The sequence below is a fragment of the Cnephaeus nilssonii genome (assembly GCF_951640355.1).
Source record: "Cnephaeus nilssonii genome assembly, chromosome: 13".
In the NCBI taxonomy this organism is placed as follows: domain Eukaryota; kingdom Metazoa; phylum Chordata; class Mammalia; order Chiroptera; family Vespertilionidae; genus Cnephaeus; species Cnephaeus nilssonii.
Genome location: NC_137084.1, coordinates 28,869,148 through 28,894,857, shown reverse-complemented (window position 1 = coordinate 28,894,857; position 25,710 = coordinate 28,869,148). Strand labels below are relative to the sequence as shown.

At 47.7% G+C, this 25,710-nt stretch overlaps 1 protein-coding gene across 6 annotated transcripts in view; it reads left to right on the top strand.

The window, feature by feature from the left end:
* Positions 1-25,710, top strand: part of NAV2 (neuron navigator 2) — a 370,532-nt gene that overhangs the window by 146,951 nt on the left and 197,871 nt on the right. For all 6 annotated transcript variants that reach the window (XM_079786933.1, XM_079786930.1, XM_079786929.1 and 3 more), the window contains exons 4-6: positions 5,899-5,971; positions 14,225-14,483; positions 24,853-25,019. In XM_079786933.1, the coding sequence (XP_079643059.1) occupies positions 5,899-5,971; positions 14,225-14,483; positions 24,853-25,019 (499 nt within the window). The remainder of the gene's footprint in view (positions 1-5,898; positions 5,972-14,224; positions 14,484-24,852; positions 25,020-25,710) is intronic.

The window sequence follows — 25,710 nt, the reverse complement described above, 5'->3', positions numbered from 1 at the left end:
CCCAAAAGCTTGTGTTACGTTCGCACACAAAGGCATCCATTCAGCCTCTCTGACAATGACGATCCTCGGTGGAGTTTCCTTCTCTTAATGACTGCCATCTCTAAAAGGGGATACTCTGCAGAGCTCAACTGTGAGGGTGTATTATGGGAGCCTCCAGAACAAGGACTGACGTTTGCACCTTTAGTTATAACTCCCTTCCCAGGCTTCTCTCTTTGCTTCAAGGGAAAAGTTGAGAAGGCATTAAACAATAAGAACATGAACTCTCCTAGGCAGTTGGAAAGATAGTCACTGGAAGAATTTGAGATTCTTGTTATCCATTTTTTTTTCTCTGCTAGAGAGAATTTTTTTGTATCCATATGGACTTACCCATTTGCTGTAACAGCAGAGAGATTCCTACAGTGTTTTTTTAAAGGAATTCTTGACAACATTGTTGGAAAGCTAAAGTTAAAAGGTAAGGTGGATAATATTGCCAAATTTAAGCAGGACCCGACAATGGGACTCAAGCCCCATCCAGCCCAAGTCCCACGTTCTTAACCTTTCTGCTTCAAAGCCACCAAGAGAGCTAGAGCTGATTTGCTGGAAGCTTTGATGCTTCAATGGCCCAAGCTGGGAGAGAAGGTATGGAACCCTCTTCATACTGCTGGACAATGTTGGCTTTAAGCATCAGCCAAGTAAGTGGCAGCCTGTGGGGCTTACAAGAGGAGATGCTATTGAATATTCCCCCCACTAGAGAATTTGAAACACCACTATACATTGCCTTTATTCTGGGGTCCCCTTCTGAGATCACAACTATAGTGTCCAGACTCCACCAGCTCTATCCTGTGGGGTCCTGCAGCTCCAGGACCACACTGTGGTCCATGAGCCCTGTGATCCTGTGATGATGCTGGGCCCCAACCCTGACATAGGTGGACACACAAAAAAATGAAGCTGAGCAAATTATGCATCAGGTGGTGGCCCCTAGGAATGCAGAGGAAAGAGATAGAACAGGTAAGACAGGCATTTAGGAAGGTATTTCCCCAAAGTGCATTTTGCTTTTTGGTTTGGTTTCATGATTGGATTTATTTTCTATATTTACTTTTGGAAAGCGCAGAGGAACGAGTGTCAGAAGGGTTAGATATGAAACAGACCTTCCTGGTTAGTACATGTGACCACAGATGCGGACATTCCCTTTCCGTTCCTCCTTGTCTCTGTTCCCAGCCTGGATGTCTCTGGACACTGCTTGAGCCATCCTTGGCATCCCTGCTGTTGCCATGGTGATGGGGCAGTGACAAGGCTTCCCTAAGAACTGGAAGGACCCCTGCCTTCTCTCCTTCACCAAGTCAGCTCCTGGGTGCAGCCCCATGTGGCTGGCCCTCTGCTCGCGCTCAGTGTCCTCTATTGCGCTTCCTTGCCCACTGGCCTTCAGCCATTTTGACTTTCTTTTGGTTCCCCAAAGTGGTACATTGCCTGCTGCCTGGAAGCTTTCAAACATTAGGTTTCCTATGGTGGGTACGACCTTTTCTGGATACCCAGTGAACTCCTATGTCTCAGCTCAAATTCCCCTCTGTCAACAAATATTCTTGAGCACCTACAACCTGCGCCATGCCATTTGAGGTGCCTGGGGCTCTATCATTGAACAGAATAGACAGAAAGCCCTGTTTCTGTGGACTCACTTGCTATCTCTTCCTTAAGAAGTTCTTCCTGCCCCCCAACCCCCAGGCAAGTCTTCCAATATATGACAGACGTTACCTGTGCACTATTTATTAAATGCCAGTTCCCCTACATTAGGCCATAAGGTGTACAAAGTGGGGATTATGTCTATTTTATTCACCACTATATACCCAGTACCAGCACATTGTCTGACTCCCAGTAGGTGCTCAGTATATACGGGCAAAGAAATGGATAAACAAATGGATGAGTGATGATATTTTTTGTTGTTGTTGGCAAGTAGCAAAATCAGGTGTGAGGGTCACATACATCTGAAAGGAAGTTTCTGTTGATCTAGGAGGCTCATGAAGAAGCTACACTGTGTTTCAGCCCCAGAACTTACAAGTTTCTCACTCATCCTTGTCGGGTCCGGATCTCCCATTGCCTAAGCTTTAGGCATTTCATGATTTTTAAAAATGGCTGTGACCATGCCTGACTTCAGTCAGCAGCTGTTTGCCTGCCCTCCCAGTTTCACCCTCCCAGGATGGAGATCTCCAAGGGAAGCCCTGGTGACATGAGACACTCTTAACTCATAAAAACTAGCACCCCATTTACTCAGTGTGCCCGGAGCCCTATCTTCCCCTGGGCTGTGGTGGTGCCCATGGTCTTCATTTGCATCCATCATTTTCATGGGCTTTGCACTCAGCTACGCTGGTATTCAGAGAAAAATGCTGCCATGACAACTGCCACAACAGATGGTATTTGATCAGTCTCTAAGTTACCAAGGAGCTATACAGCCGCGCTTCCGAGGCTTGCATATTTTATGCTATCGTGAGACCCAGTCCAGTCTTAATCATGATTGAAATGTTAAGTTTTCCATTTGCCTCTCATTCCTCCTTCTCTTTCCAGTGACTTGGCATTTGTTCTGGTTTTCCTTGCTCTTTGGCTATCTTGGGTGGAGATCTATGTCTGGATGTGGGAGACAAAGGCTGCAACATACATAGTTCATGGAAGTTGCCCTGCCAAGTCTAAAGTTCAGAGACGGCTGAGAAACTATTCAACTTCAGGATGGAGATTCTGGCTGAGACAGGGAGAAAAGCTTCATTGCAGCCTTTTTCTCTTGGGTGTTCATGGGCCACACGGGGTGGAGGCCACATATGGCACCAAACAAAGGGAAGCTCTTGGAAGTGCATCTTGGTCTAAACCTCCTCATTCATCCAGCATCTTTCTGCTCCCAGGGTCTCTGAGCCACATCGTGGTCCCACCTTCAGGCTTCCAGCCTCCGCCCCAACTAATGCTGTAAACCCCAGGATCTCCATCCCAGAGCTATGGCAACAAGTACAACAGCCTCCTCAGCCTGCCCCCTCAGCATCACTGGAATGTCGAACTTAGCACACATTTCTTCAGCTAATTTTGGAAAGTAGTTTATATTGGCCGCTATGTGTTAATGAACAGCCTTGGCTGTATTTACATACTTGCTGGGTAAGAGCCTTTTCCTTTGCTCTGCCTCCCAACTTGAACGGGGTCCTCATCTCGCACTGCGTGTCTGGATCACACATGAGCCTCGTTAAAGACGAGTCCGCGGACGCCCTCGTGCTGTAGGAGAGCCGGGCTCCTGCCACCAGGCGGGTCCCCTTTTGGGGTTTGGTGGCAGTTTGCAGTCTCATGGCATATGAAGATGGGTTGTTTACCTGGACAGTATTTGGAAGAAAACCTTAAGGTGAAATTAATCACAAGAGAGCCTGGATCAAAGAAGCTTTCTCCCCTTCTGATCTCATTCCAAGTGCAGCTGGGAGGTTGGAATCCAGGGCTGACCCGGCTCTGCTGCCCGGCTCCTCTGTCTTCCTGGGGTGCAGATGAAAAGCGTGTGGGTCTCGGCCGCCTTGTCAGGAGTGATTGCTAACCTCAATGAAATGTTATTAAAGAGTGGATTTGAGACTCAGGAATGTTTTTTGAGCTCCTTTGTGAGCAGAGAATTCATAATGGAGGGGGGAAATTTTCAGGGCATTAGATGGGCTTATGAATCGTCTTTTAAATGATGACCCAAGTTCTTATTTTTGGTTTTAACATTTTTCAGGGGGTGCAATCTGGCCATCGCATATTGCTCCCTGCTTCACCTCTTAGGAGAAAGCACCCTCGGTGCCCTTAGCCTCCTCTCTTCACCTAATGAGGGAAGCTCCTAATGCTTCCCTCGTGGCTATGCTCTGATTCCCCCTGGAATGGATGGATGTAGAGGTGTGTGGAATGTCTCTGTGGACCCTAAAGAGAAGCATTATATAAATGTGGGCTGCTGGACAGGGAGCAGGACTCTGACAGCCACTGTCAGGAGAGTCAAGCACAGTGCCTGGCACAGAGCAGAATCCCAACAATATGTTGACTGGATGAGTGACTGAAAGGATCATGTCACTCAGGTTTATCAATCGTGGCTCTACTGACATTTGGATTGGATAGTCCTTTGTTGTGGGACTGTCCTGTGCAGTGTAGTGTATTCAGGACTAGATACTAGGAAGCCCCCTACCCCCATTGTGACAACCCCAAATGTTGCCAGTGTCACATGTCCCCTGAGGGACAAAATTCTTAGACATTGTCACGTGTCCCCTGAGGGACAAAATTCTTAGACATTGTCACATGTGCCCTAAGGAACCAAATCCTTGCTCCTTCTCTCCATTTCTCCCCCGCCCAGTGGAGAACTACCCATCTAAATTATGGAATGCATTAAAAGAATAACAGGGCTTTAAAAAATCAACAGGAAGAAAAAATATTCTAGGTAACCTATTTATAATTATTCATTCCTTTAATATTTTTAACATTAAAAGAAAGCCCAGTAGATGGCTGAACTGAAGCATACTACGGCTAGCCTTGCAAGAAGAAATTACTACTTACTTTAAATGATAGTGTATGCATTAAATACTCTGTGAATGGGACAAGTAAATGCTCTTATGCTTCTTGGAAGGAAATTTCTATAGAATTACATGTGGTAGTAGAGCAGTGCTTCTTTTGAATATGTTGGTGGGTCTCTTTTAATTTGGTGTCACGCCTCAGACTCAGGGTTGATGGATTCTTCTGAAATGAGTGCAGTTTTATTCAGGTGTCTCAAGGGTTAATTTAAAGCATTGGAAGATGTGAAGACGGAGGGTAGAGAAGGAGGATGCTGATATCAGGGGGAAGGTGGACATGACCTTCAGGAAGACTGCTGGAAGCCTGGAATAGACTCCACTCCAATTAGAGCCCTTAACATGCAGACGCTTCACCCTCAGTGGCTATGAAGGAGGCATCAGGATATTGCTTGGGGAGAGGGAAGGCAGATGGTTACATGTACACTGTGAGAGACAGCCATTTATTAATGAAAAATTAATTCCATGGGTTAAATACTTGTTTGAGTTCATAAGAATGTGTAGGGTTCTTGGGAGGTCAGGTAGTCTGTGGGTAGTTGTGGAAATAAGGGGGATCTCCATTGTGAAATATAAATTGTGTGAAATTCAAAGATCCCTGTGCCAAGTCAAAAGCAATTTCCTTTATTTATGGTCACCATTGACATTAATCAAGCCCGAACATTTTCCTGTAGACCAAAAACTAATTAGCCCTGACAACTGAAGTCAAATCAGACCTTTGGAGATGACCTAATGGGTCTTTTGTGAGGACTGGACATTGGCTTGCCCTTGGCCATGGCATCAGCCCTGGCAAAGGTGGCTGTGGGGTGTGCCCCTTCATGCCACAGAAAACACAAAGGTCAGAGGGGTTCAGCAAGCTCGCTGCCCTCCCTGGTCATCTGCAATGCCTGCCATCCTGAGAATTTTGTGAGTAAACACTACCCAGATTCCAGCTGAAACTCCCATTCACTGCGCATGGGACTGCTGGCCGCCTTGGTGGCTAGAAATTTCTCCCAGCTGCTGGCAGACGGGTGGGTCTGCTAACCTCGTCCCCACCTCCATTTTTCAGGCAGCTGCTCAAGTTTTCAGGATTGCACTGGTGACAGTGATCAACAGGAGAGCTCCAATTCCACCCTGGTTATTTTTGGCAGCCGTGAGCAATCCAAGACCTCGACTTTTGGCTCTGGGTGGTTGGGATATTAGGTAACCTTTTCCTGTGCAAGTACAGACAAAGGAGAGTCCTGACCTGCATCCATTCATGTCCTCCTGTTTTTCCTTGTCAAGAACTTCAGCGATGCCCGTTGAACCCTCGCTCCGACATAGCACTTCATTTCTACTTAGAGATGGCTCTGGAGAAGGCTGAGCGTTGATTGAGTGTCTATTGTGTTTTTTTTCCTCCTAGATTGAAAACATAGATGCCTGCTTGAATTTCCTGGCAGCTAAGGGAATAAACATTCAGGGGCTGTCTGCAGAAGGTGAGTCAGCGCTGGTCACGAGGCTGCTGCCTTTTCCCCATTAGAAATACCCACCTGTTTCTGATTGACAACATGAATGCACTAAAGACAAGAGACGCTGGTGGGCTCTTCTGGTTTTGTTTTCCTTCTGGTTTGGAGGCATCTCAGGGCATGTCTAGGCTTGAGGGTGCCAGCTTTTTGAAAACCTAAAGAATCCCTCCAAGAATGCAAATTCGACCACGCTGGCCCTGTCTGCAAGGCACGGCGGGGAGTAGTGAAGACAGCTGCTTCTCGGGGAAGGGCTCAAACCAGTGCTTGATTTTAGTCACCTGACGAGCAGGTCAGTTAATTATCAAGCCGGGCCTTATCTGTGGGAGAGAGAACACTTAACCACAGAACATATTTAAACTGCACAGTTCCCAGGGAGAAAGGCCGAATCCTTATCTCTTACTTGTATGAGAAGAAGCAGTACTTTTCCCAGGTTAAAAAAAATAAATAAAAGCGTTTGATGTATTAATGAGGCGCTACGTTTTGACATCCTGATTAGTTTTTAATTAACTCAAATTTGGTGGCTAATTAGCACATTCGTGTTTGCTGGTGGTCTGCTATTGGCCTGGAGGTGGCTGGTCTGAATTCTCAGCCTCCTCGGGCAACATCTTGCTCTGGAAACGTTCGCTCGCTCTCCTGTTTGTCAACACAAGCAGCTGCCAGCTCCAAAGCTGCCACAGGCCCCGGCATCCTCCCAAACTCATTAGGCTGCACCTGCCTCCACTTTTCCCAGAACAGGTAAAGCAGATTGGGCTTCGGGCGACACCACTTTTCCCTCGCAAGGTTGGCATCCGCTCCAGTGGTCAGGGTGGGGAGGGGGGAGCAGTGAGGAAGGAAGCAGTCCAATGGAGCAGGTAAGTTTGCAAGTTCATGGATTCCGTTTGGGAACTGTTTCTTGCCTCTGTTCTGCTCTGCAGTGAAAGCTTGCTTTTCCTGGCTGTGTTTCTGAGCTGCAGTCTCCTCCAGTGTTCGGTAGGGGGTGGCCACCACTGATGCCTCGTGAGTGTTTCGTGTCTCTGAGTAGGGCTGTTGGAATACCCCCGTGAGAACTCAAGTGTGCCTCGCCTGTCCCCGGTCAGGCATGGTCACACTGCCGCCAGAGGCCTCTGAAGCAGCTGTAGGGTGTGAGCCCTATTACCAACTCTGAGAGAGGAAGGTGGTCAGTGGGTTCCCCTGTCCCTGAGATGTGAGCCCTCCTCCCCCGGTTGAGATCCAGGTGGAATAACATGTGGTGTGCACATGGCTGGGGCATGGGGTGATTGATTGGTGGTGTTTCCATGGATAGGTAGGGAGATGCAAATTCCCATTCTGAGGAACCTATTCCCTCCTGGTGGAGAGTCCTTCTGCTGGCCAGTAGGTGGCAGGCACATGCTCCTCCCAGTTTCTGGGATTGTTTGGACCACAGGCCTGAGCCCCTCCAGCAGAGCATCAGCAGGGGCTTTACCGAGTCTGGCTCAGCAGAAAGGGCTCTTTGGGATGTGAACCCTGGCCATTCTGCCATCTATCTACCCATTACCCTGCCTTCTGCCTCATTCATCTACACACACACACACACACACACACACACACCCCTACCTGCCTGCCACCTGCCTCATCCTCTCTATATCTTAAATCATAGAGAATCTACTCAATAAGTATTTGTTCAATGAATAATACCAACTGCGCCTTTAAGGCTCTTATGTGCATTGGCTCCAGCTCTCACAACGGACGTTGGAATTTATAATAGGCTGAGTGTACAGATGAGGATACTTTGGCTTAAAGAGATTATGAGTGGCATCCCTAAGCCCTGTAGCTAATGAGTGTCAGAATCAGAACCCAGGTCTGTGTGATTTCAGAGCTCATGTTCAGGGTGTCTGTTGGGACAGCAGATGGATAAAATCTATGCCATGCACAGGTGCAAGAAAGCAGAAAAGGTTGAGAACCCTGTTTGCTGGACCACGGAGGCATGTCATGCAGAGGCACTCTGCCCTCCGCCCCTCGCCGATGTTGGAAGTAGCCCTGTGAGTCTGGGCATAGAGAGGCATACTTGTAACCAGTGTGTTGAGGTATCCGTTATTGGGTTTATGGTATTTCAGTAACCGCCCCCAACTGTTCTGTGTTGTTCCCCACCTTTCCTGCCAAGTCGAGACTCATGTAATGATATTTTGGCTGAATTTATAACCCTTCAGTCATGCTCATTATTAGAACAGTTCTATGTCAATACCTATGACTCAGTCCTGTTCATTTTTAAACTTCAACCTCAAAGCTCTTTTCCCCCACCATTGCAGGTGGCTTTGGAGGTTGAAGGGGGTGGGGCAAAGATAATGTGACTTCCTTTTCCTTCCCTGGTTCCCAGGCCTGGGCCTCCAGGACTGGGAGAGCACAGAGAGGCAGAATTGGGCTGGTGGTGAAGGTGCAGTCCCCTCCTGGGTAATTGCTACTGTCCCCGCTGAGAGTCTCTGCATGCCCTGCTGACCAGACACTCCCTCCCATGCTGCTCCCAGGGCCCTGTGATGTTTGTGAGATTTGACCAGCTCTTGCAGCTCATTTCCAGCTGGTAGCATTCAGGTCCCACCCCCCTGATTCAGGCCCCCTTTGTCTCCACACTACACTGGTCCTGGTAAGGCTCTAGATCTTGGACTCATGATCCTTCCATTCTCTACCATAGAACCAGCAGGAATGTGTGAGCTCAGTCTCCCACTTGCAGTGGGTAGCACAGGCCTCCTGTCATCTGGAAACCCCCCACCATATGATCTCTCTCTTCAGCTTCCCCTCACTCAGGTGGCCAAGGGGCAGATCTGCCAAGTCTCTACTAAACAGGTGTCCAACTGGGCACTGGAAAGCCAGAACTCCCACTTGGAGTGATTCTTTTAGAGCCTCCTTGCCTTTGCACGGAGTACAGGGACCCCACCTTCTTGCTCCTAGGTGAAGGAGGAAATATTCTGTCTCTGTGACCATCTCCCATTGCCACCCTCCAGTACCCTCAATGACATTCTCCCATCTAGATCTACTTATATTGATTTGGCGGGGGTGGGGGAGGGAGGTAAAGGTTCATGACGATAGTATCTGGTGGTAAGACTGATTCTGAACTTATACAGTCTTAAGGGATAATGACTGGGCCCAACCTTTGTCAAGTCCTTGAACTTAAAAGCAAGGGTACTTAGAGCCTTTTATTCACAATTTTAGGGTTACAGGAATCTCATTTGACATACTGTTAAATCGTAGGAATAGAAACTTACCTACGATTTAATTGAGAACTCACCCTGTGTCAGTCACTGAGATAAGTGCCACAACATTTTATCTTATTTAGTGTCCCCAGCAACCTCATGAGGTCAGTATTCACATTATCCCATTCATACAGATGAGGAAGCGAGACCCAAAGGGGTTAAGTTCCAGTGGGGAAAGGGAGGCCCCAAGGTCAGCTGTGGGCAAGCCTCTCAGTCTGCTGATTTGAAGGCCTCCTGTTTTCCTCCTGCTCACTGTTGCCCACACTTCTCACCACCTGCTTGACTACTAGAAAGCATTATAGGGTTTAAAGAAATAATGTCGTTTTAATGCTTTTTATTTTCCTTTTGAAGATGATTGAGTGCCTTAAGGCTCCTCCCGATGAAAAATAGCATCAGCAGTTGGAAAGCCCCGTAGGTGCCTCTCCACCCCTTCCCAGTGACTAAAGCTGGTTTTGGACCTGGGAGGATGTATGCACCTGTCCTCGAAGCGTTTCAGCAGCTCAGGTCCTGCCCTGACCTGCCTCTTGGGGAGCCACAGAGAGCCTTTGTTCCCAGGCACAGACAGCAGATGCCTGCAGGCAGAGGCTACAGGCCCCAGTGAGCCAGGTGGAGATGCTGCTGGTGTGAGGCACAGCCCCTGGACGAGGCCTCCTTGCCCCCTCGGTGCTCCCAAAGGTTGGACCCATCTTGGAGACTTGCCAGAGTCCTGTGAGCTTGGGCCTCACCCTGCCCTGGGTGCTTTGCAAGATCCCTTCAACCCCTCTCCAACCCACACACCATCTGTCAGGGCCATCTGTAAACCTGTCCCTGTGAGGAAGTAAGGCCTTTATCCCTGGGAGTTTGAGAACACCTGGCCCTGAGCCCATCTTCCTGTACTGGAGAAGCAGAAGTCCGGAGCTATGGCTTATCCTATCTCGCTCACCAAATGTTTGCTGGGCACATGCTATATGCCAGGCACAGCACTAGGCACTGGAGTGCACAGAGAGCCCAGCCAGTCATACAAAACTAGGCTTCATTCCAATTAATAAGAGAGCTGTGCTAATGGTATGTACAGAGTCCAATGGCGCCCAAAGAAAGGCAGTGATCAGCTCTGCCTGGGGCAGTCAAGGGGGCTTCAGAGAGGCAGTGATGTTACCCCTGGGTTTTACAGAATGCGTAGGCATTCAGCAGACCAAAGGAAGGTGCAGAGAAATCTAGACATGAGATGGAGCATAGGTAATATAATGGGGACAAATCTTGCAGACTGGAGAAACAGAGGCAGAAGACCCTTCCAGATGCCTCTGAGAAGGAGTGTATGCCTCTGAGAAGGAATGAAATCAGTTGCTGACTTGATGAGCTCAGACCTGGGTTTTCTGCTCTGATGTCCACAGATGTAGATGCTGAGCTTCTTTCATCCTGAGCCAGAAAGCAGGAGGACTTTCTGGACCTTTCGCATAAAAGCAGCAAGTGGATCGTTTCTGTTTCCTCCTACCCACGTCACCTGAGTTGGGCAGTGCATGTGGGACTGCTTCTGCCCCTCGCCAGAAGGGGCCCTGTGGGCTCTGCTCCCACCCCCTTGAGCCACTCCCCTGTGGGTAGAGTCATTGACAGCATGGCAGGCAGTACACAGCAGGGCTGCAAGAGTCAGGTGGAAAGTTACACGGTGAATGTAGGTTGCGGAGAGGGCCCAGCTGGAGGAATAATGCCACACAACCCATGGTCCCCAATCAGCTGGGCGAGCCTTATACCACCCACCGTGGCTTAAGGCGATTGAATAGGGATCCTGCAACTCTGCGGTCAGAGGCAACCCTCCCTTTGGCTCCGAGTCCCTTCCTCCCTACAAAGCAGGTTTCTTGGTGTTAGATTATTCCAGTGCTTATGCCTTTGTAAACCAGGCCTGTGGTTTCTCTTAAATAATGTTGAAGGAAAATAGCTCTCCTATTTATTCTACCCTTTGTGCCACATTCCCTATAGCATCTATGCAGATTCGTCCCAGCTAATGGGAACGAGGAGATCAGTCGGAACCCAGAGAGTCAAGGCAATGCAGGTTCTGATGGAAACCGGAATACAGCTGGGTACTTTGTGCTTCAGTGTACATGGGGCGGCCACCAGAGGAGAAAGGAGAGCAGGATTCCTGCGTCGGTTTAGACACAAGCTAGCCAGTGTCTCCTTGGACAAGTCAGCTCTCTCTAGGTCTATATTATTTTCTTTCTCTAGACAGCGAGTGTGAGGATAGTTGATGGGATGCAAAGCAGTACTCTTCCCAAAGCCTTGGGGAATGTCCTGGGGGAAACATTTCTGTGGGCTGGCAGAATGACATTTTGTTTTTCGGCTGCCAGGGGAGCCAGCGTACCAGGCCCCAGGAAACACAGACAGATGACATTTAGAACTCTGGAAGGAGCACCGTTCTAGCTATTTGGGATGCTGTCTGTTCATGATCACCCATAGCGTAAGCTGTGGGTGGCTTTCAACCCCAAACAGATCCTTCACCACTCTTTGAGTTTTGTGTTCTGAAAAGAAGGTTAAACAGTCCAAATGCCCGTCAACTGGAGAATGGATAAACACTGTGGTACATCCCTATAATTGGGATAGTTGTCAGCAATATAAAGAAACCAGTGATACATGCTCTAACAGGGATGAACCTTAACTACATTATGCTAAGTGAAAGTTGTAAAGGACTACATCGCTCGTGATTCCATTTATATGAAATGTCCGAAAAGGCAAATCTGTCAAAACAGAAAGCAGATGAGAGGTTGCCTGGGGACAGTGTAAGAGTTAGATGTGTGTGAGCATGAGGACTCTTTTCAGGGTAATGGATATAGTTTAAAACTAGGATGTTACTAAATTTACTAAAAATCGTTGTCTATTTAATTTTATGGATGCAAATTATACCTCAATGAAAAGACTGTTAAAAAGAAAAAAAGCAGAAAGAAGCTCCCCATTGAGTTTTCTCTAACATGAGATTATTCATGGCTGGCTTCCTTCTTGACCCCTGTGAGGGGCACAGGGGGATGGACAGCAGCCACGGCTTCCTTCAGGGAAAAGCCCTGCGCTGAGTTTTGAGGGTGCCGCAGGTAGAGTGACTCTGTTTTCTGAGCCAAAGAGGGAAGGGTGAGCCAGGCAGTGTCCTGGGTGCTATGTCCCCCATTTCCTTATTTATTCTTCACTTAATTTTCCTAACAACCTGGTGGGAGAGGTGCAGCACCCATCCGCCCATTTTAAAGACGAAACTGGGGCTCAGAGTTGAATCTTGTGAATAGTCAGTTTATAAATGAGGGACTGTGGGGATTTAAACCCAGGTCTTTCTGGCTCCCCCAAAAAAGTGTGTTTATGGGCCATTGTGCTCTTTGACAAGTAAAAAAATGTTTTAGGGAATAATGCAACAAACCATTAGGAAGAGTAAATGCCTTAAGGACCACAGGAGGTGGAGAATGTGATGAAGCTGGCCCCTGGCCCACCATGGGCTGGGCTGGTAGGTTATGAGGATGCTGACATGGACACGCCAACCTTTTGTAGCGAACAACCTCTGAGCCCTGGATATGCTGATTTGCAAGTTCCTCCCTTCTTTGTTTTGCTTGTAGGGTTTAAAAACCGTATTATGGAATGTTTGACACATTCCATAACAAAAGAATACTTACAGAAGAAGAATAAAGAATACTTATATGACCACCAGCTAGCTGACTAAAACATTATCTGGCGTGCCTTTCAATTCACCACACATGATGAGTATACAAGCAAGCCAAGTTCTACAGTGGTAGGAGACCACACTGCAAGCCAGAAAAACCTAGATTCAAATCCCAGCTCCAGCAGTTATTACCTCGGGAGATCATAAAACCTTCCTGAACTGCGTCCCTTAAGTAAGAGAGGGATCATAATCCTCACTTCCCAGGTTGTAGGGGTTGGATGAGATAGTTCCCAGAAAGCTTAACCCAAGACATGCTAATTTGTAGTAGCTCTTGTTGTTAGAAATAAGTTTTGGCCCTAGCCGGTTTGGCTCAGTGGGATGGGAGGCCTCACACCTTCTGCTCTTCAACTGGTCCTTGGAAGAAACTCTTGTTTCTTTATCAGCAGCCTCTTCCCCAGCCTGCCGCTAACCAGAGGGAGGGTGTTCCCTACCCGGTGAGGCTTCCCTTCCTCCAACCCCACTCCTTCAGCTTAGGGTCGAAGCAAAGCAGAGGGAGCCCCCAAAGTTCTTCCTTCTCCCTCCGTGTCCGTTTTGACCCTGGCTATTGCATCTGGTGTTAAAAGCCCTGCACACAAGAAGAGATTGCCCTGGGAGAAACACCCTCACATCCACAGCCTCTGCCTGTGAATAAGTATTTCATTCCTTCTCTGCAGCTCTGTATTCATGTCGTGAGTCAAATGCATTTTAACATCTGAAAAATTCCACTGCGCTCTAAAAGTTGTCTTATCTCCACTGCGCTCTAATTTCTTTTAATAGAGGAGAGTTTTTGCGTGAGTTCTTCATAGAAGTAAGTCCTGTAGCCTACTCCCCCACCCATCCCAAATTGAAGTTGTTTATTCAGTAGGTGAAGAGACCCAGAGCCACGTGTTGGAGGGCAGGGTGACCAGGGAGAGCAGTGTGAGGACTTGGGAGTGAGGCAGCAGCCACTTGGCACACTCAGGTGGCTGGAAGCGCAGAACTCGGACTTGGCAGTGCCCTGCAAAGACCAGTGAGTTTCCCCGGTGGCGGAGGGCTTCTGTGTCCCCGATCATCGCCCAGCCCCTGGAACAAGCCTGGTCTTGCTGGGGACGCTTACCTTTTTGGCTCCGCCCTTACTGAGAGTTTCCGCCTGGCACTTGCAGGCATCCAGTTGCAACTTGCCTCATGTATCCACTCTAATCCCAGCGGGAAAATAAGCTAATTTCTTTGTGGTTTAGGCCTGGTTTTAATTGACTGTGATACCAATGACACAAGTGTTCAGGAAATCTGTCGTATCCTAGACCTAGAGGAATGCCACTCAGGTGAGGGCTGAGGCAGCCCACTGGACAGGAGCAAGAACGGACTCCTCCTCTAACCGCTCTCTCTGTCGTCCCGCAGAAATCAGGAATGGAAACCTCAAGGCCATCCTAGGCCTCTTCTTCAGCCTCTCCCGGTACAAGCAGCAGCAGCAGCAGCCCCAGAAGCAGCACCTCTCCTCGCCACTGCCGCCGGCTGTGTCCCAGGCGGCCGGGGCCCCCTTCCAGTGCCAGGCTGGCACTCCTCAGCAACAGGTGCCAGCCACTCCCCAAGCCCCGTGCCAGCCTCACCAGCCAGCATCACATCAGCAGTCAAAAGCACAAGCCGAAATGCAGTCCAGGTGGGGGCTCCTTGCCAACTGATAATTCTGTTTTTCCAGGGCTCCTCCTTCCCACCGACCAAATTCTAGCCTGTGCTGCACGTGGTATTTATGCGAGCTTCTTCACGCTGAGAACGACTGATAGTTACTGAGGAGTTAGCATGACCTTGAGACGGAGGCGGCCTCCTGGGCCGGGCAGTGACATGTTCTGTTTTAAAGTCAGAATCGCCAGCAGCCAAAGCTAAGTAGCTGCTCCTGCCTTAACTCTGGCCTATGACACGCTCGCTTGTCTGCAGTCAACAGCCCCTAAAATAGACTTCAAACTTTTCTTGCGTGTTTGCCTACACGCTGGGTGTTCGGTGTTATATGTGTAAGTAATTTTCCCTGTTGGAGGCCATAGTTCTCCAGCAGATAGCTCTGCTTCGCCAAGAGAGACATGTCAGGAACGAAGAAGAAAGATGGCCAGTGGTCCTTAGCAACAGCCCTTTCCTGGGGGCCAGCATCCCTGCTGGGAGCAGTGCCCATGGAATGTACTGGGTTTTGTTGACCCTAGTGTGGTGGTAGTCATGTCGGCTGTGGCCCTTTGCTCTGCAGGACTAGGGCCCAGATTTTAGGGACTCACCATAGAGTGAAGTATAAGCTAAGAGTCAGGGGAGTTTCCATATATGCCCTGTATACTATAGGGTGTTACAGTGGGAAAAGTTCATTCCTAAACAGTTCTGCAAATCACCTTGTGGAACATTTGTTTGAATGGCAGCAAAAAAAAAAAAAAAAAAAAAGAGATTAGGAATTAGAACGTTTTTAAGTCATAGTAAAGTTAGAGAAAAGTCCTCTAATGATTGTTGTTTTTAAGTTGTAAACCTTTATCAAACCTCAATGTCACCAATCAAATTGATTACTTGATCTCATTTAATTTGTGCTAAAGAGCACAGGCCTTTGCTTCCGGGCCCCAGTACCAGCATTCATAAGCACAGGGCTTTCCGCACACCTTCACACCCTCAGCTGCCCATTGCGGTTAGGCAGAGCACAGAGCAGTTCACACACAGCAGGTACCTCACAGGCGGTTTCATGTTCCCATGAGAAGTGCTGGTTCCCGATTGTGCTGTTAAAACCAGCAGTTCTGGATGTGATGGAAATCAGACCCCCTCATGAATGATCTATTTGTATCCAATTCACGTTATGGAGATTTGTGAGCTAGCAGAAATGCCTGGACTCCCAAGGAGGACTAGCCAGCCAGGCAGCCAGCCTCTGCACCCTGCCCTGAAGGGCCATTCTTAGATCAGAGATTCCCAGCCGAACTGGATGACCTAGTGAGCAGGACTGATTCTGCAGTGTGCTTATTACTCGGGTGATGACTTGCTGGGGGAAGGGTCCTATGGGGGAAGAAATTGGGAAATAATCTGGGTTAAGTTGTTGTAACTGTTATTGAAGTTCTCAGATCCTTGAATCTGGAACATACATTTATTTAGTTAGTATTTGAATGACTTCTGCGTGCCAGCTGTTCCAGGCACTTGGGAGGTCAAGGGTGAGTGAGATAGCCAGGGTGCCTGCTCTCTACATTCTATGGGAGGAAGCAGGCAAATAAATGGGGGAAGAAAAATATCAGATGGTGGTGTTACAATAAGATGATTGGATTCAGAGGGACTGGGTCGGTAACTTGGGTTAGGTGGATTGGAGGGTCTTTCTGAGGACATGACACCAAAGTTGAAATATGACTGGCAAGGAGTGAGCCACGCAGAGCTCGGGTGTGGAATACATCAGGCAGAGGGAGCAGCTGACACAAAGGCATGTGGAGGAGCAGAAAGGAGGCTGGCGTGGCTGGAGTGCAGTGGGTGCTGGGAGGTGGGAAGTTAAAGGTGGCCCGTAAGCAGAGGCCTGCCACTGTTCATGTGGAGGACGTGTGAGTGATGGCGCCTGCAGTTGAGCAGTGCTATGGCCCTGAGGACGGGTCACAGAGTGCTGGCTAAGCTGGGCAAGAAGTTTGTACTTCATTCTAGAGGTGGCAGGAAGGCACCGGGGAGTCTTGAGCAGGAGAGAGACTTGACTTGATTCACAGTGTTTGAAAAAGCCACCTTTGCTTTTCTTTGGAGAGTGAGGCTGCAGGGGGAAGAAGTGGGGGAGGCCACCCACCATGGGGAGTAAGAATAGGAGGAAGGAGCCTGGTTAAGTGGTTTCTGTGGTCTCTGGATGGTAGTGGCTGGGGTCAAGGTGGTCAAGGTAGACTCATAAAGAGCTGGATCAACTCGTCATATTTTGGAGGCTGAGCCAACAGGACTACAGATAGAGTGACTATCTGGAGCGAGGGAGGGAAGACTCACAGATAAAGCCTAGATTTCTGGCTTGAGCATCGAGGGAAATTGTGGTACTGATGGAGATGAGGAAGCTGGAGAGGGGGACACGTGTGCTCTGTGAATCTTCAAAAGAGGGCATAGAAAACATCCCTCAAACATGGCCACACAACTCTTATTTCATAATGCATCTCACAGCCTAGGGTTCCAAGGCACACAGATGGAGAAACACTGGGCTTGTGTCACCTGGCCAGCCTGAGGCAGCCATTTCCAGGGTAGGCGTTTGTTTTCTTAAAAGAACCAGATGTTCCAGTTAGGTCACCTACCTCCCAGTAAGAAAAAAACATCCTGCTATTAATAAATGCTTTACCTAAAGACGAGCCAAACTCACTGAAGCCAGGTTTTCATATCCATTTATTGCAGAGGGTTCCTGCCATCGTGGTGGTGACAGGGGCTGGTCTTGGCGTTGCAGTCCTTCCTCACTCATCCTTTGTCCTGTCCCAATTGGGTTACTTCTGCATTTGACTGGTTTCATCCTTATATACTGATACTTCCTCTAATCTTTTCCAGTCCCAGGGACATGGCAGCCCATGCGAGCCCTCTGGCTATAAGTGTAAAAAATAGTAAAATTGCTTCATTGGCTCAGTTCCATTGTCTTACTCTCCCCAAATTCTGCCTGTAGTAACCAAAATCCCAGGGGTAATGGCTTGAGTCCCTGATCATCCATGTCAGATACGAGACCCCAATGCCAGGTTTCTTTTGGTCCCATGTTCAAATTTTGCCACATATGAACATGCCTACATACTGTAACTCTTTGGATAAGAAATACTAAAACTAGGCAACTTTTCTATGATGTTTGTGAAGAGGAGTTGTTGAAGCTGGCCAAGGACGTATGCGACATTAGCAAGAAGGAATCAGAGCAAGGTTTCCAATGATGGCCACATGGAGACACTTTTGCCTCTCTACCGCAGCTCTTCTCATTAATCTATGTGGTGGCTGAGGACTCGATCCACATTCTACCTCTCAAAGCTCCTCTATAGTTTAGAGGCCAGGAGAGGAATCTAGTACCCAGGACTTGCTTCTCTCTCCATCTGTGTCTACCTTGCATAGCATCACTATTCAGCTGTTTAGGAAAATCCAGAAAATGTATTCCTTCCTTCCTTCCCTCTCTCCTTCCTCCCTCCCTCCCTCCCTTCCTTCCTTCCTTCCTTCCTTCCTTTATTTTTGTCTATTCTCTTCTGTCTCTTCCTTCACTTCAGAAGGGAGTCTAGAAAGTATTCCTCAAACTTGGCCACAGAACTCTTCTTAATTGATAGAGCCAACATTGTATTTCTAGTGAAACCAACATTGTATTTCTCACCTCAGATCCTTTTAGGAACATGGATTCAAGAAAGGTAGGTATTTCCATCTTTCATAAGGCAGTATATAAATGTAACTTTTCCTTTTACTAATCCCAACCAAGATTCTTCAGATGTACAAATGTATGGCCCATAGCCCAAAACTTAGTACTCTCATAATACTTTAAATGATCATTTTTATACCAATGATAGCAAAAGTTTTCAAGATTGGCAAAACTTGCAAACATCTATACCCTTTTTTAGGGGTCAACTTTATGGGACATTCAGGACATTCGTCAGAAAAGCCCCCAGAAAAGCCTGTGAAATAGAAGCATCAAACCACTTTAGAAAGGTGTAAAGTTTGTTTTTTGTTTTGTTTTGTTTTTACCTGTCAGAGACCCCTTGCTTTAGCATCTCATTTTGAGAAAAGCGCCTTATTATGACTGGTAGCAGAAAAAAGATATTTGGTGTTTAAAAGAGAAAAGAAGAAAGAAAACCCCAAAAGTTTTTTGGTAATTTTGATAGCAGTTTCTTCATATTGGAAATTCATCCGATCACGAAAGTTAGACCTAGAAAGCAAGTTGCATATTGTGGGGAAGGTGGGCAGCAGAAAAACCAGGCGCATTGCATTATCATGAGACTGCCACCGTTTATTTGTGTGTCTAATGTATCTTCTCTCCCCTCACTCAGTGCTTCCACTTTTTTCTTTTCCCATCATGCAGTGCATCACCCAAGGATTCATCTCAAAGCAAAATCATCCGCTTCACTCTGGGTCAGAAAAAGATCTCTAGGTTAGACTTCCCCTGTGTCCTGCAAAGCATGGTTTCAACCCAACCCACTGTTTTCCTTTGTTCCTGCTATGTTTCCCGTTGGCCCCTCTTCCCACTTCATGTTTGCAGTTCAAGAAAATCAAACATGCTTTGGCTAATGTTGGGAGAGTTCTGAGAGTGGGTGTGGGGTCATTGGTTGTGTGTGTGTGTGTGTGTGTGTGTGTGTGTGTGTGTGTGTGAAGGGGTGGGTGGGGAGGGACAGAGTGAGGTTGAGTGTGTGTAATGTTTCTGCATTTCATTGGTTTGGGCTCTGATTGCTTGATCATCACAATCCATTCTGATTTAGGGAGTGGCGAGGGTCTAGGTGGTTTTTGCAGTGGTTTTATGATGAGTTTGGCTCCCTGCTCTGTCCTGACCCTGATCCCACCTGACCTGCATCTCATTTATGTGTGTTGTGCTTTTTGTTGTTGTTGTTACAACTACTAACGTGGAATTGGTTTTCTCTTGAGTTACAAAGACCTGAAGCATGACTCCCAATTGGTCAGAGGAGACAATGAAATAAGGCAGCTGTATCTCATTTTTGTTTCTGGATGCTCTGTGTACCGTGGAGGTAGCACCTAGTTCTCCTGAAATAACAAGTGGGCTTGCTCATTAGCTAGTTCTCTGGACTCAGTGTTTGGTGTCCTATCATCGCATCCTTAAATCTGGATGCAGGGAAGGGCCTATGGAGGGAACTGGTACAGGAGGGAAGGATTTCCATGTAGTTCTGCCTTTGACCGCTGTTACTGTCTCTCGGCACCCCTGGTGAGCCCCAGGTAGTCTGGCTCATTCTACCTGCGGGAGGCAGGGAAGCATATTGGCTCGAGTGCACCTTTTCATTTCAACTGGGAGAAAGCTCATGCTCACCACTGACTGTGGGACCCGGGCAGATTGTTTACTCTCCATGATCCGTGTTTCCTTATTGGTGATGTGGGATAGTCCTGCCTCACGGTGCGCTGTGGCTTACACAGAGTCATTTCTAACCTTTAACACTTGGATGCAGTCAGTGCACCATAGCTAGCAGATATGTTGATGTTGGTGTTTGGGGTCGACCTGGGGTAGGTAAGGCAACCAGGCCACTTCCAGCAAGTCCCACAGAGCTGATCTCTACACGACCGTCTTATGGAGAGGAATCTGGGCTGCTAGAAGTTTGGCCCGGCTGCTGAAAAGCAGATGCCATGGAGATGAGAGATTTAGCATTTAATCATCTTGTCTAGCAAAAAGCATCTCTGATTATGACCCCCGGCTCCCCCACGGCCCCGAGCATGTGCACGCAAGCTGCCATCCTTCCTGGGAGGGCCATCTTCTGCTCCCGGCCTTTGAAGTGGTTTTGGGGGGAAGAACAGCTTTCTTCCCATCAGCACGTACAGTGCGTGGAGCCGGGATGCACTGGCAGGTTACGTGCCAGGAACCCTAGCTTTACCGCCCTGCCTGCTGGGCTCTGCACATGTTGCAGAAATTGACCACGGCTCCAATAGCAGCAGGGTTTTTCTTCCGCCTCTTTGTTCTACCACTTCCCTTACACTTAATTTTTTTCTAAAAAAGCCACATGTGTATGTTTGAAAGAACCCATCTGTGTCCCCTGTCACTTTGTACCTGTGTTTGGACATGGAATGATCGTGTGATTTGGAGTTGCTCTTCCCTAGGAGCCGCTGGAACCTTCTGGCGCTGTAACCGATGCGGGGCGTAAATGACACAGGGTTGGCTGGCCATGCTCCTCTCTCTTTGCTTTGCTTCAGCGAGACGGGCACCCTGGCAGCATCTGCTGGGGTTCCTGCAGCTGTTCCACAGGAGCGAGACCCAGCTCTTCAGCACAGAGGGAATCTAATGTGCAGACAGCAGCTGCTTCCGGGCTGGGACTTGATAGGAGTTCTCCTGGTGCATAAGGATGCTCACAGTAATGAACTTCAAAATGCTAGCCAGAGGCTCAGGCTCTCGCCACTGTGAACTAGAAGACAGTCAGCGATTCCACTCAAGCTCTGCTCTCAGCCTCCATAATTAATGCCTCATTGCTGGGGGGCAGGACAAAGTCCAGGATTCCTACTGACATACTCTGGCCCCGCCTGCTTCTCTAGCCTCATTTCTCCCGCTCTGTTCCCTAAGCCCCAGCACACAGCCGACCTTTCTTTCCTCTCATTTTTACAGGCGTCCCTCTGCATAGCACCTCTGCCTCTCATCATGGCTCCCTACCTTCCTGCCGTCTACTCATTCCAGGTGCCACATCTTCTCTCAGGTTGCTTTTGTTTGGAACCTTTCCTGGTCATCCACCAACCTCCAGGGTTATCGTTTTCCTTTGAAGTTGCTTCTGAACTTTGCATATTCTTTTATCAATATGCGTGTAATTTAGATGTCAGCTGCGGCCAATCAACTCCTTAAGGTCTGGATGAGATGGAGCTAGAACCCTGTCTTAGTCTGTTGAGCTGCCATAACAAAATACCACAGACTGAGTAGCTTATAAACAACAGAAATGTATTGTTCCCAGTACTGGCGGCTGGATGTCCAAGATCAGGACACCAGCAAGGTGGGTTCTGGTGAAAACCCTGTCCCGGGTTGCAGACTGCTGACTTCTCACTGTGTCCTCACGTGGTGAAAGGGGCAAGTTAGTTCTCTGGATCCTCTTTGATAAAGGCATGATGTTATTCTCGAGGGCTCCACCTAATGACCCAATCACCTCCTCCCAAAGGCCCCATGTCCTAGTAGCATCACATTGGTCAGAAGATTTCAACAGTTGAATTTTGGGGAACACAAACATTCAGACCATAGCAAACCCCTTCTTCAATTTGTATAAAAGTCTAGTACCCTCCCTGTGATCGCTCAGGTATCTTAGGTTCTCACGGTCACCTTTGGCTTTGAAAGCCTGTATTTGAAGTCCTGTACTGATAATTCAGTCTGAATTAATTTGGTTTGTAAATGGACTCACCATCCCAAAGCACGTTTAGGTTCTCTCGTGGGTAATCCATCTAAGCCTTTTTCTGTATTTTCCATTCACTACACCTTCATTCGTGGCTTTTGTGTGTGAGGTGGATGTTGCTAAACATTTCAGAGGTAGAGGAGGCTTATTTTGGAGCAGCAACTGTCCAAACCCATTCACAGCCGAACCCAAGTTTTAAAGCTCATTGTTGACATAGATTTCCTTTGAAACATGGAAAAAATTACTAGGTCTTCATCCCAAATTACTTGGTTTTCCATTTGGTCAAGCTCAGGGAGCTGTCCTGACTAGGGTGCAATGGTGATGGGGGCAGACGATGATGCATCAGCCTGAGCTTTGGTGGCTTTCTATGGCTAAATATGTACCAACCATCCTTGATTTGCCATATCAGCTGCCCTCAAGGCCTTCAAAACCTCCTTCTCCATGTCTCAGTACACTTGGCACAACTCTGCAGCCATTCAAAGGTGCGCTCCCATCCAAGGGGTGCCTGTAGGCCCTGACTCAGTGAAGAGCACCTGGCGATGACCACCACCCACCCCTGTCCCATGGAAAAACCAAAGCTGTCTTCGTTATCCAAAACCAGGAATGCTTCGCTCTGGGGAGTAAGCCCCACAGATGGGTCAGAGGTATCCCAAGTATAAGGTCTCAGTCAGTCACAGACACTTGATGAAACAGATTCTCTTCTGGAGTGACCCTAGGGAGATGGCAAGTCCTGCCTGCCCACGCCTATCTTGCTCGTTGGAAAGTTGATCTTGGACTCTTTACGATGATTTTTGTCTAGCTCTCTTCTGGTACTTTAACCCAGACTCATCTGTTTCCTTATTTGTCTGATCCTTTTTTGTACCATAGCTTGTATCCTTTATGGCAATGCCCAATTCTTTTATGAACCTGGATGCTTGGCTGGAAAGATGGGTGGCGGGGGAACCAACATGCATTGAGTCCTGACAAGAGGCCGGACATTAAATCCCATTTCAAATTTACAACTATTTCCATCGGGTAGTTTATTATTATTATTATTCCAAAGTTACAGACATGAAACACAAATCTCAGAGAGGTTAAAAGACTGGTCCGATGTTATGTGGATGGAGCAAGCCATGTTCTATCTGTTCTCCATGCTGCCTCACAGAGAATCAGACTGCCTACCTAACTCCAGATTGTGCCCATCCTGTCCAATACTTTGATTTCCTGCCTCTCCAAAGGCCCTGTGCTGCCATGAAAATTCTGCGGTTTAGCCCCAGGTCAGGGCAGTGGGGGCTCCCCAACAATTCTGAAAGGAAAGCACCTTTTCCCTCCTCACTGCTTTTTGCTTCCCTGCTCTTTGCATATTCCACACTGGAGTAGAATGCTGTGGCCTGTGGTACCCGGCATCACTTAATACCATTGCTGTGGCATCATCTTGGAACAAGTGATGACCTATGTGGGCATAAAGACTCTTCCAGAGTCCAGCCCGAAGGAGCCCATGTCTGTACCTACAGGAGCTCTACCTTTGGCTGTGTCCACTCAGCACTAACTGGAGGACTTGCAAGATGCTGTTTGCACTTGAAGCAGAACCAAGAGCTACCAAGGTCTCATTGCTGGACCTCCTCAATCAGTTGTGCTGGCCACATCTGGTTCCCAAGCACAGGCACTGTCACTGCTGGTCTTGCACCCCACTCTGGGCCTGTCTTTATGGGTGAATATCTTCTCCAAACAAGAGAGGGAAAATGAACAAAGGGGCAAGCCCTCCTAGTGCAGTGGGAAGTGATGCCTCTGGGGGAAGAGCTCACCCGCTCCTTCTCTCCCAGCTCCCAGTCAGGGCACTGGGCCAGCTTCTTCTTAACTGTACAGATTTACAGTCCTCTCACACCAGCTCATGTTCTCTGTTTACCCCCCAACCATCTTTCTTGCTTGGCCAACAAGGAAAAGTTTAAAGTGATTGCCTGCTTATATCTAAAATGCTTCCAGACTGCAGACTTCGTCGGTGCTTGCAGATTTGCATGGAAAGAGAAAGCTGAAAGTTTTATGAGTTGAAAATTCAGACTTATCACTAGATCTAATGCTAGTCAGCTGGGGTTCCAGTGGCTTTTAAACACAGCTAAGTGGGTTTTACCAGAAAGATATAACTAAATATTTCACCATTTATTCATCTTTCAGCTTTGATGATTGGAAACAGCCCGTTTAGTGGTCCCTCAAACAAAATTCTGACTTGGGGTCTTACCCTTAACTCTTTGGGGAATGGGCCATAATATCTTTAGACATACTGCAAAAAAGTTTGCTGAGTTTATTCCCCAAACCTCCCAAAATGAGGTGTTTTACTTAAAGGGAAAGTGTGTGTTTTTAGGCTAACAGATTCCTCCTGGTTTCACAGAAAGAACATATGATTTGCTCCATCTACTGTGCAGAGAAGCTGGGCTTCAGCTCTAGAGTAATGCCTATGGAGACAGGTTGTCAGGTGTTGAAGGAAAATGTATGTCTGAACAGTGTTTCCAGCCAGGCTGTACGTTTTCATTGTAGATGTGTTGGGTTCTGAGTGGTAGCAGTTTCCTTTCTAATTATTGTAAATTATCTTTTTCTTAATATATGTCTGGATTATGGCAAACACCCTTTTCAGCACCTACCAGAAGCGATGCACACGCAAGGCCAACAATTTGGAGTCTTAATGGGCCTTTATATTCCACACTTGATAGAATTCGAGAGGACATGATTTGGCCCCATTATAAAGTAAAAATATGCATCCAAGGAAAAAAGGAAGATGAGCTTTGTATTTTTAATCAGCAAGTATATTCATATATTTTTCCCCTTCAAAATGTCTCCCTTTGCTTCAAGGAAAAAGGAAAACTGCTCACGTTTTGCTGTTGGAGCTTACTGGGGTCCCTACTAGCCTAGTTGTTCGTTCGTGGTTCCACTAAATCCTTTGACTGGCAAACTTCCACAGACCCCGTGTCTTGAATGGATTCTTCTGCCTCTCGCATGGTTGCGGTTCCTTCTCCTTGGACACTTCTGTTCTTCTGAGACTGAACCTGTTACTCTGTTGCTTTTGCATTTTAGACTTCCAGGTCCTACCGCAAGGGTATCCGCTGCAGGCAGCGACGCCAAAACACGTGGAGGGTCGGCCGCTGCTAACAACCGACGCAGTCAGAGCTTTAACAACTATGACAAGTCCAAGCCAGTCACCTCCCCTCCCCCACCTCCACCGCCAAGCAGCCATGAGAAAGGTGAGTCACCTTCTTTGGGGTCCTTTTGTCATCTTTCTTAGAACAGATCCAGTTCCTTTGGGGGAGTTTAGTCGGGGCAGGGTTGCTGATAGGGTGGTGGGAACAGATCATAGGACATACACTGAGTGGCCAGATTATTATGATCTCTGAACTATATAATAAAAGGCTAATATGCAAATTGTCCCCTCGACCAGGAGTTCGACCAGCAGGCAGGCCGGCCAACCGCCCATGTCCCCTCCCACAGGCCAGGCTGGCTGTACCCCACCCATGAACGAATTCATGCACCAGGCCTCTAATATATATACTGAGTGGCCAGATTATTATGCGTTTAGAGATCATAATAATCTGACCACTCAGTGTATTTGCCTGGCAGGAACTTGGTTAGCAAAGACATTAAGAGACATCACTGCCAGCAAGAATAGCTGTATTCGTCTGGGTGGGGCCCTTAAGAAACCTGGCTACAGATAGAAGCAATGTAGATTTGCAACTTAAAAATAAAGTTTCCTAGAGCATGCTCTATAGAGTTGGTCGATATCCAGAAGGACAAGTTTCTTGGGCTGTGCATTTTGTGAGCTAATAATGCTTTTTACCTGTCAGGAGTGATATGAGGGGAGTTACAAGGAGTTTTCACCCTTTGAGAAAAGTCAGAAATGTGGATTGGCTTAATGAAGATCTTGACTACATATAAGGA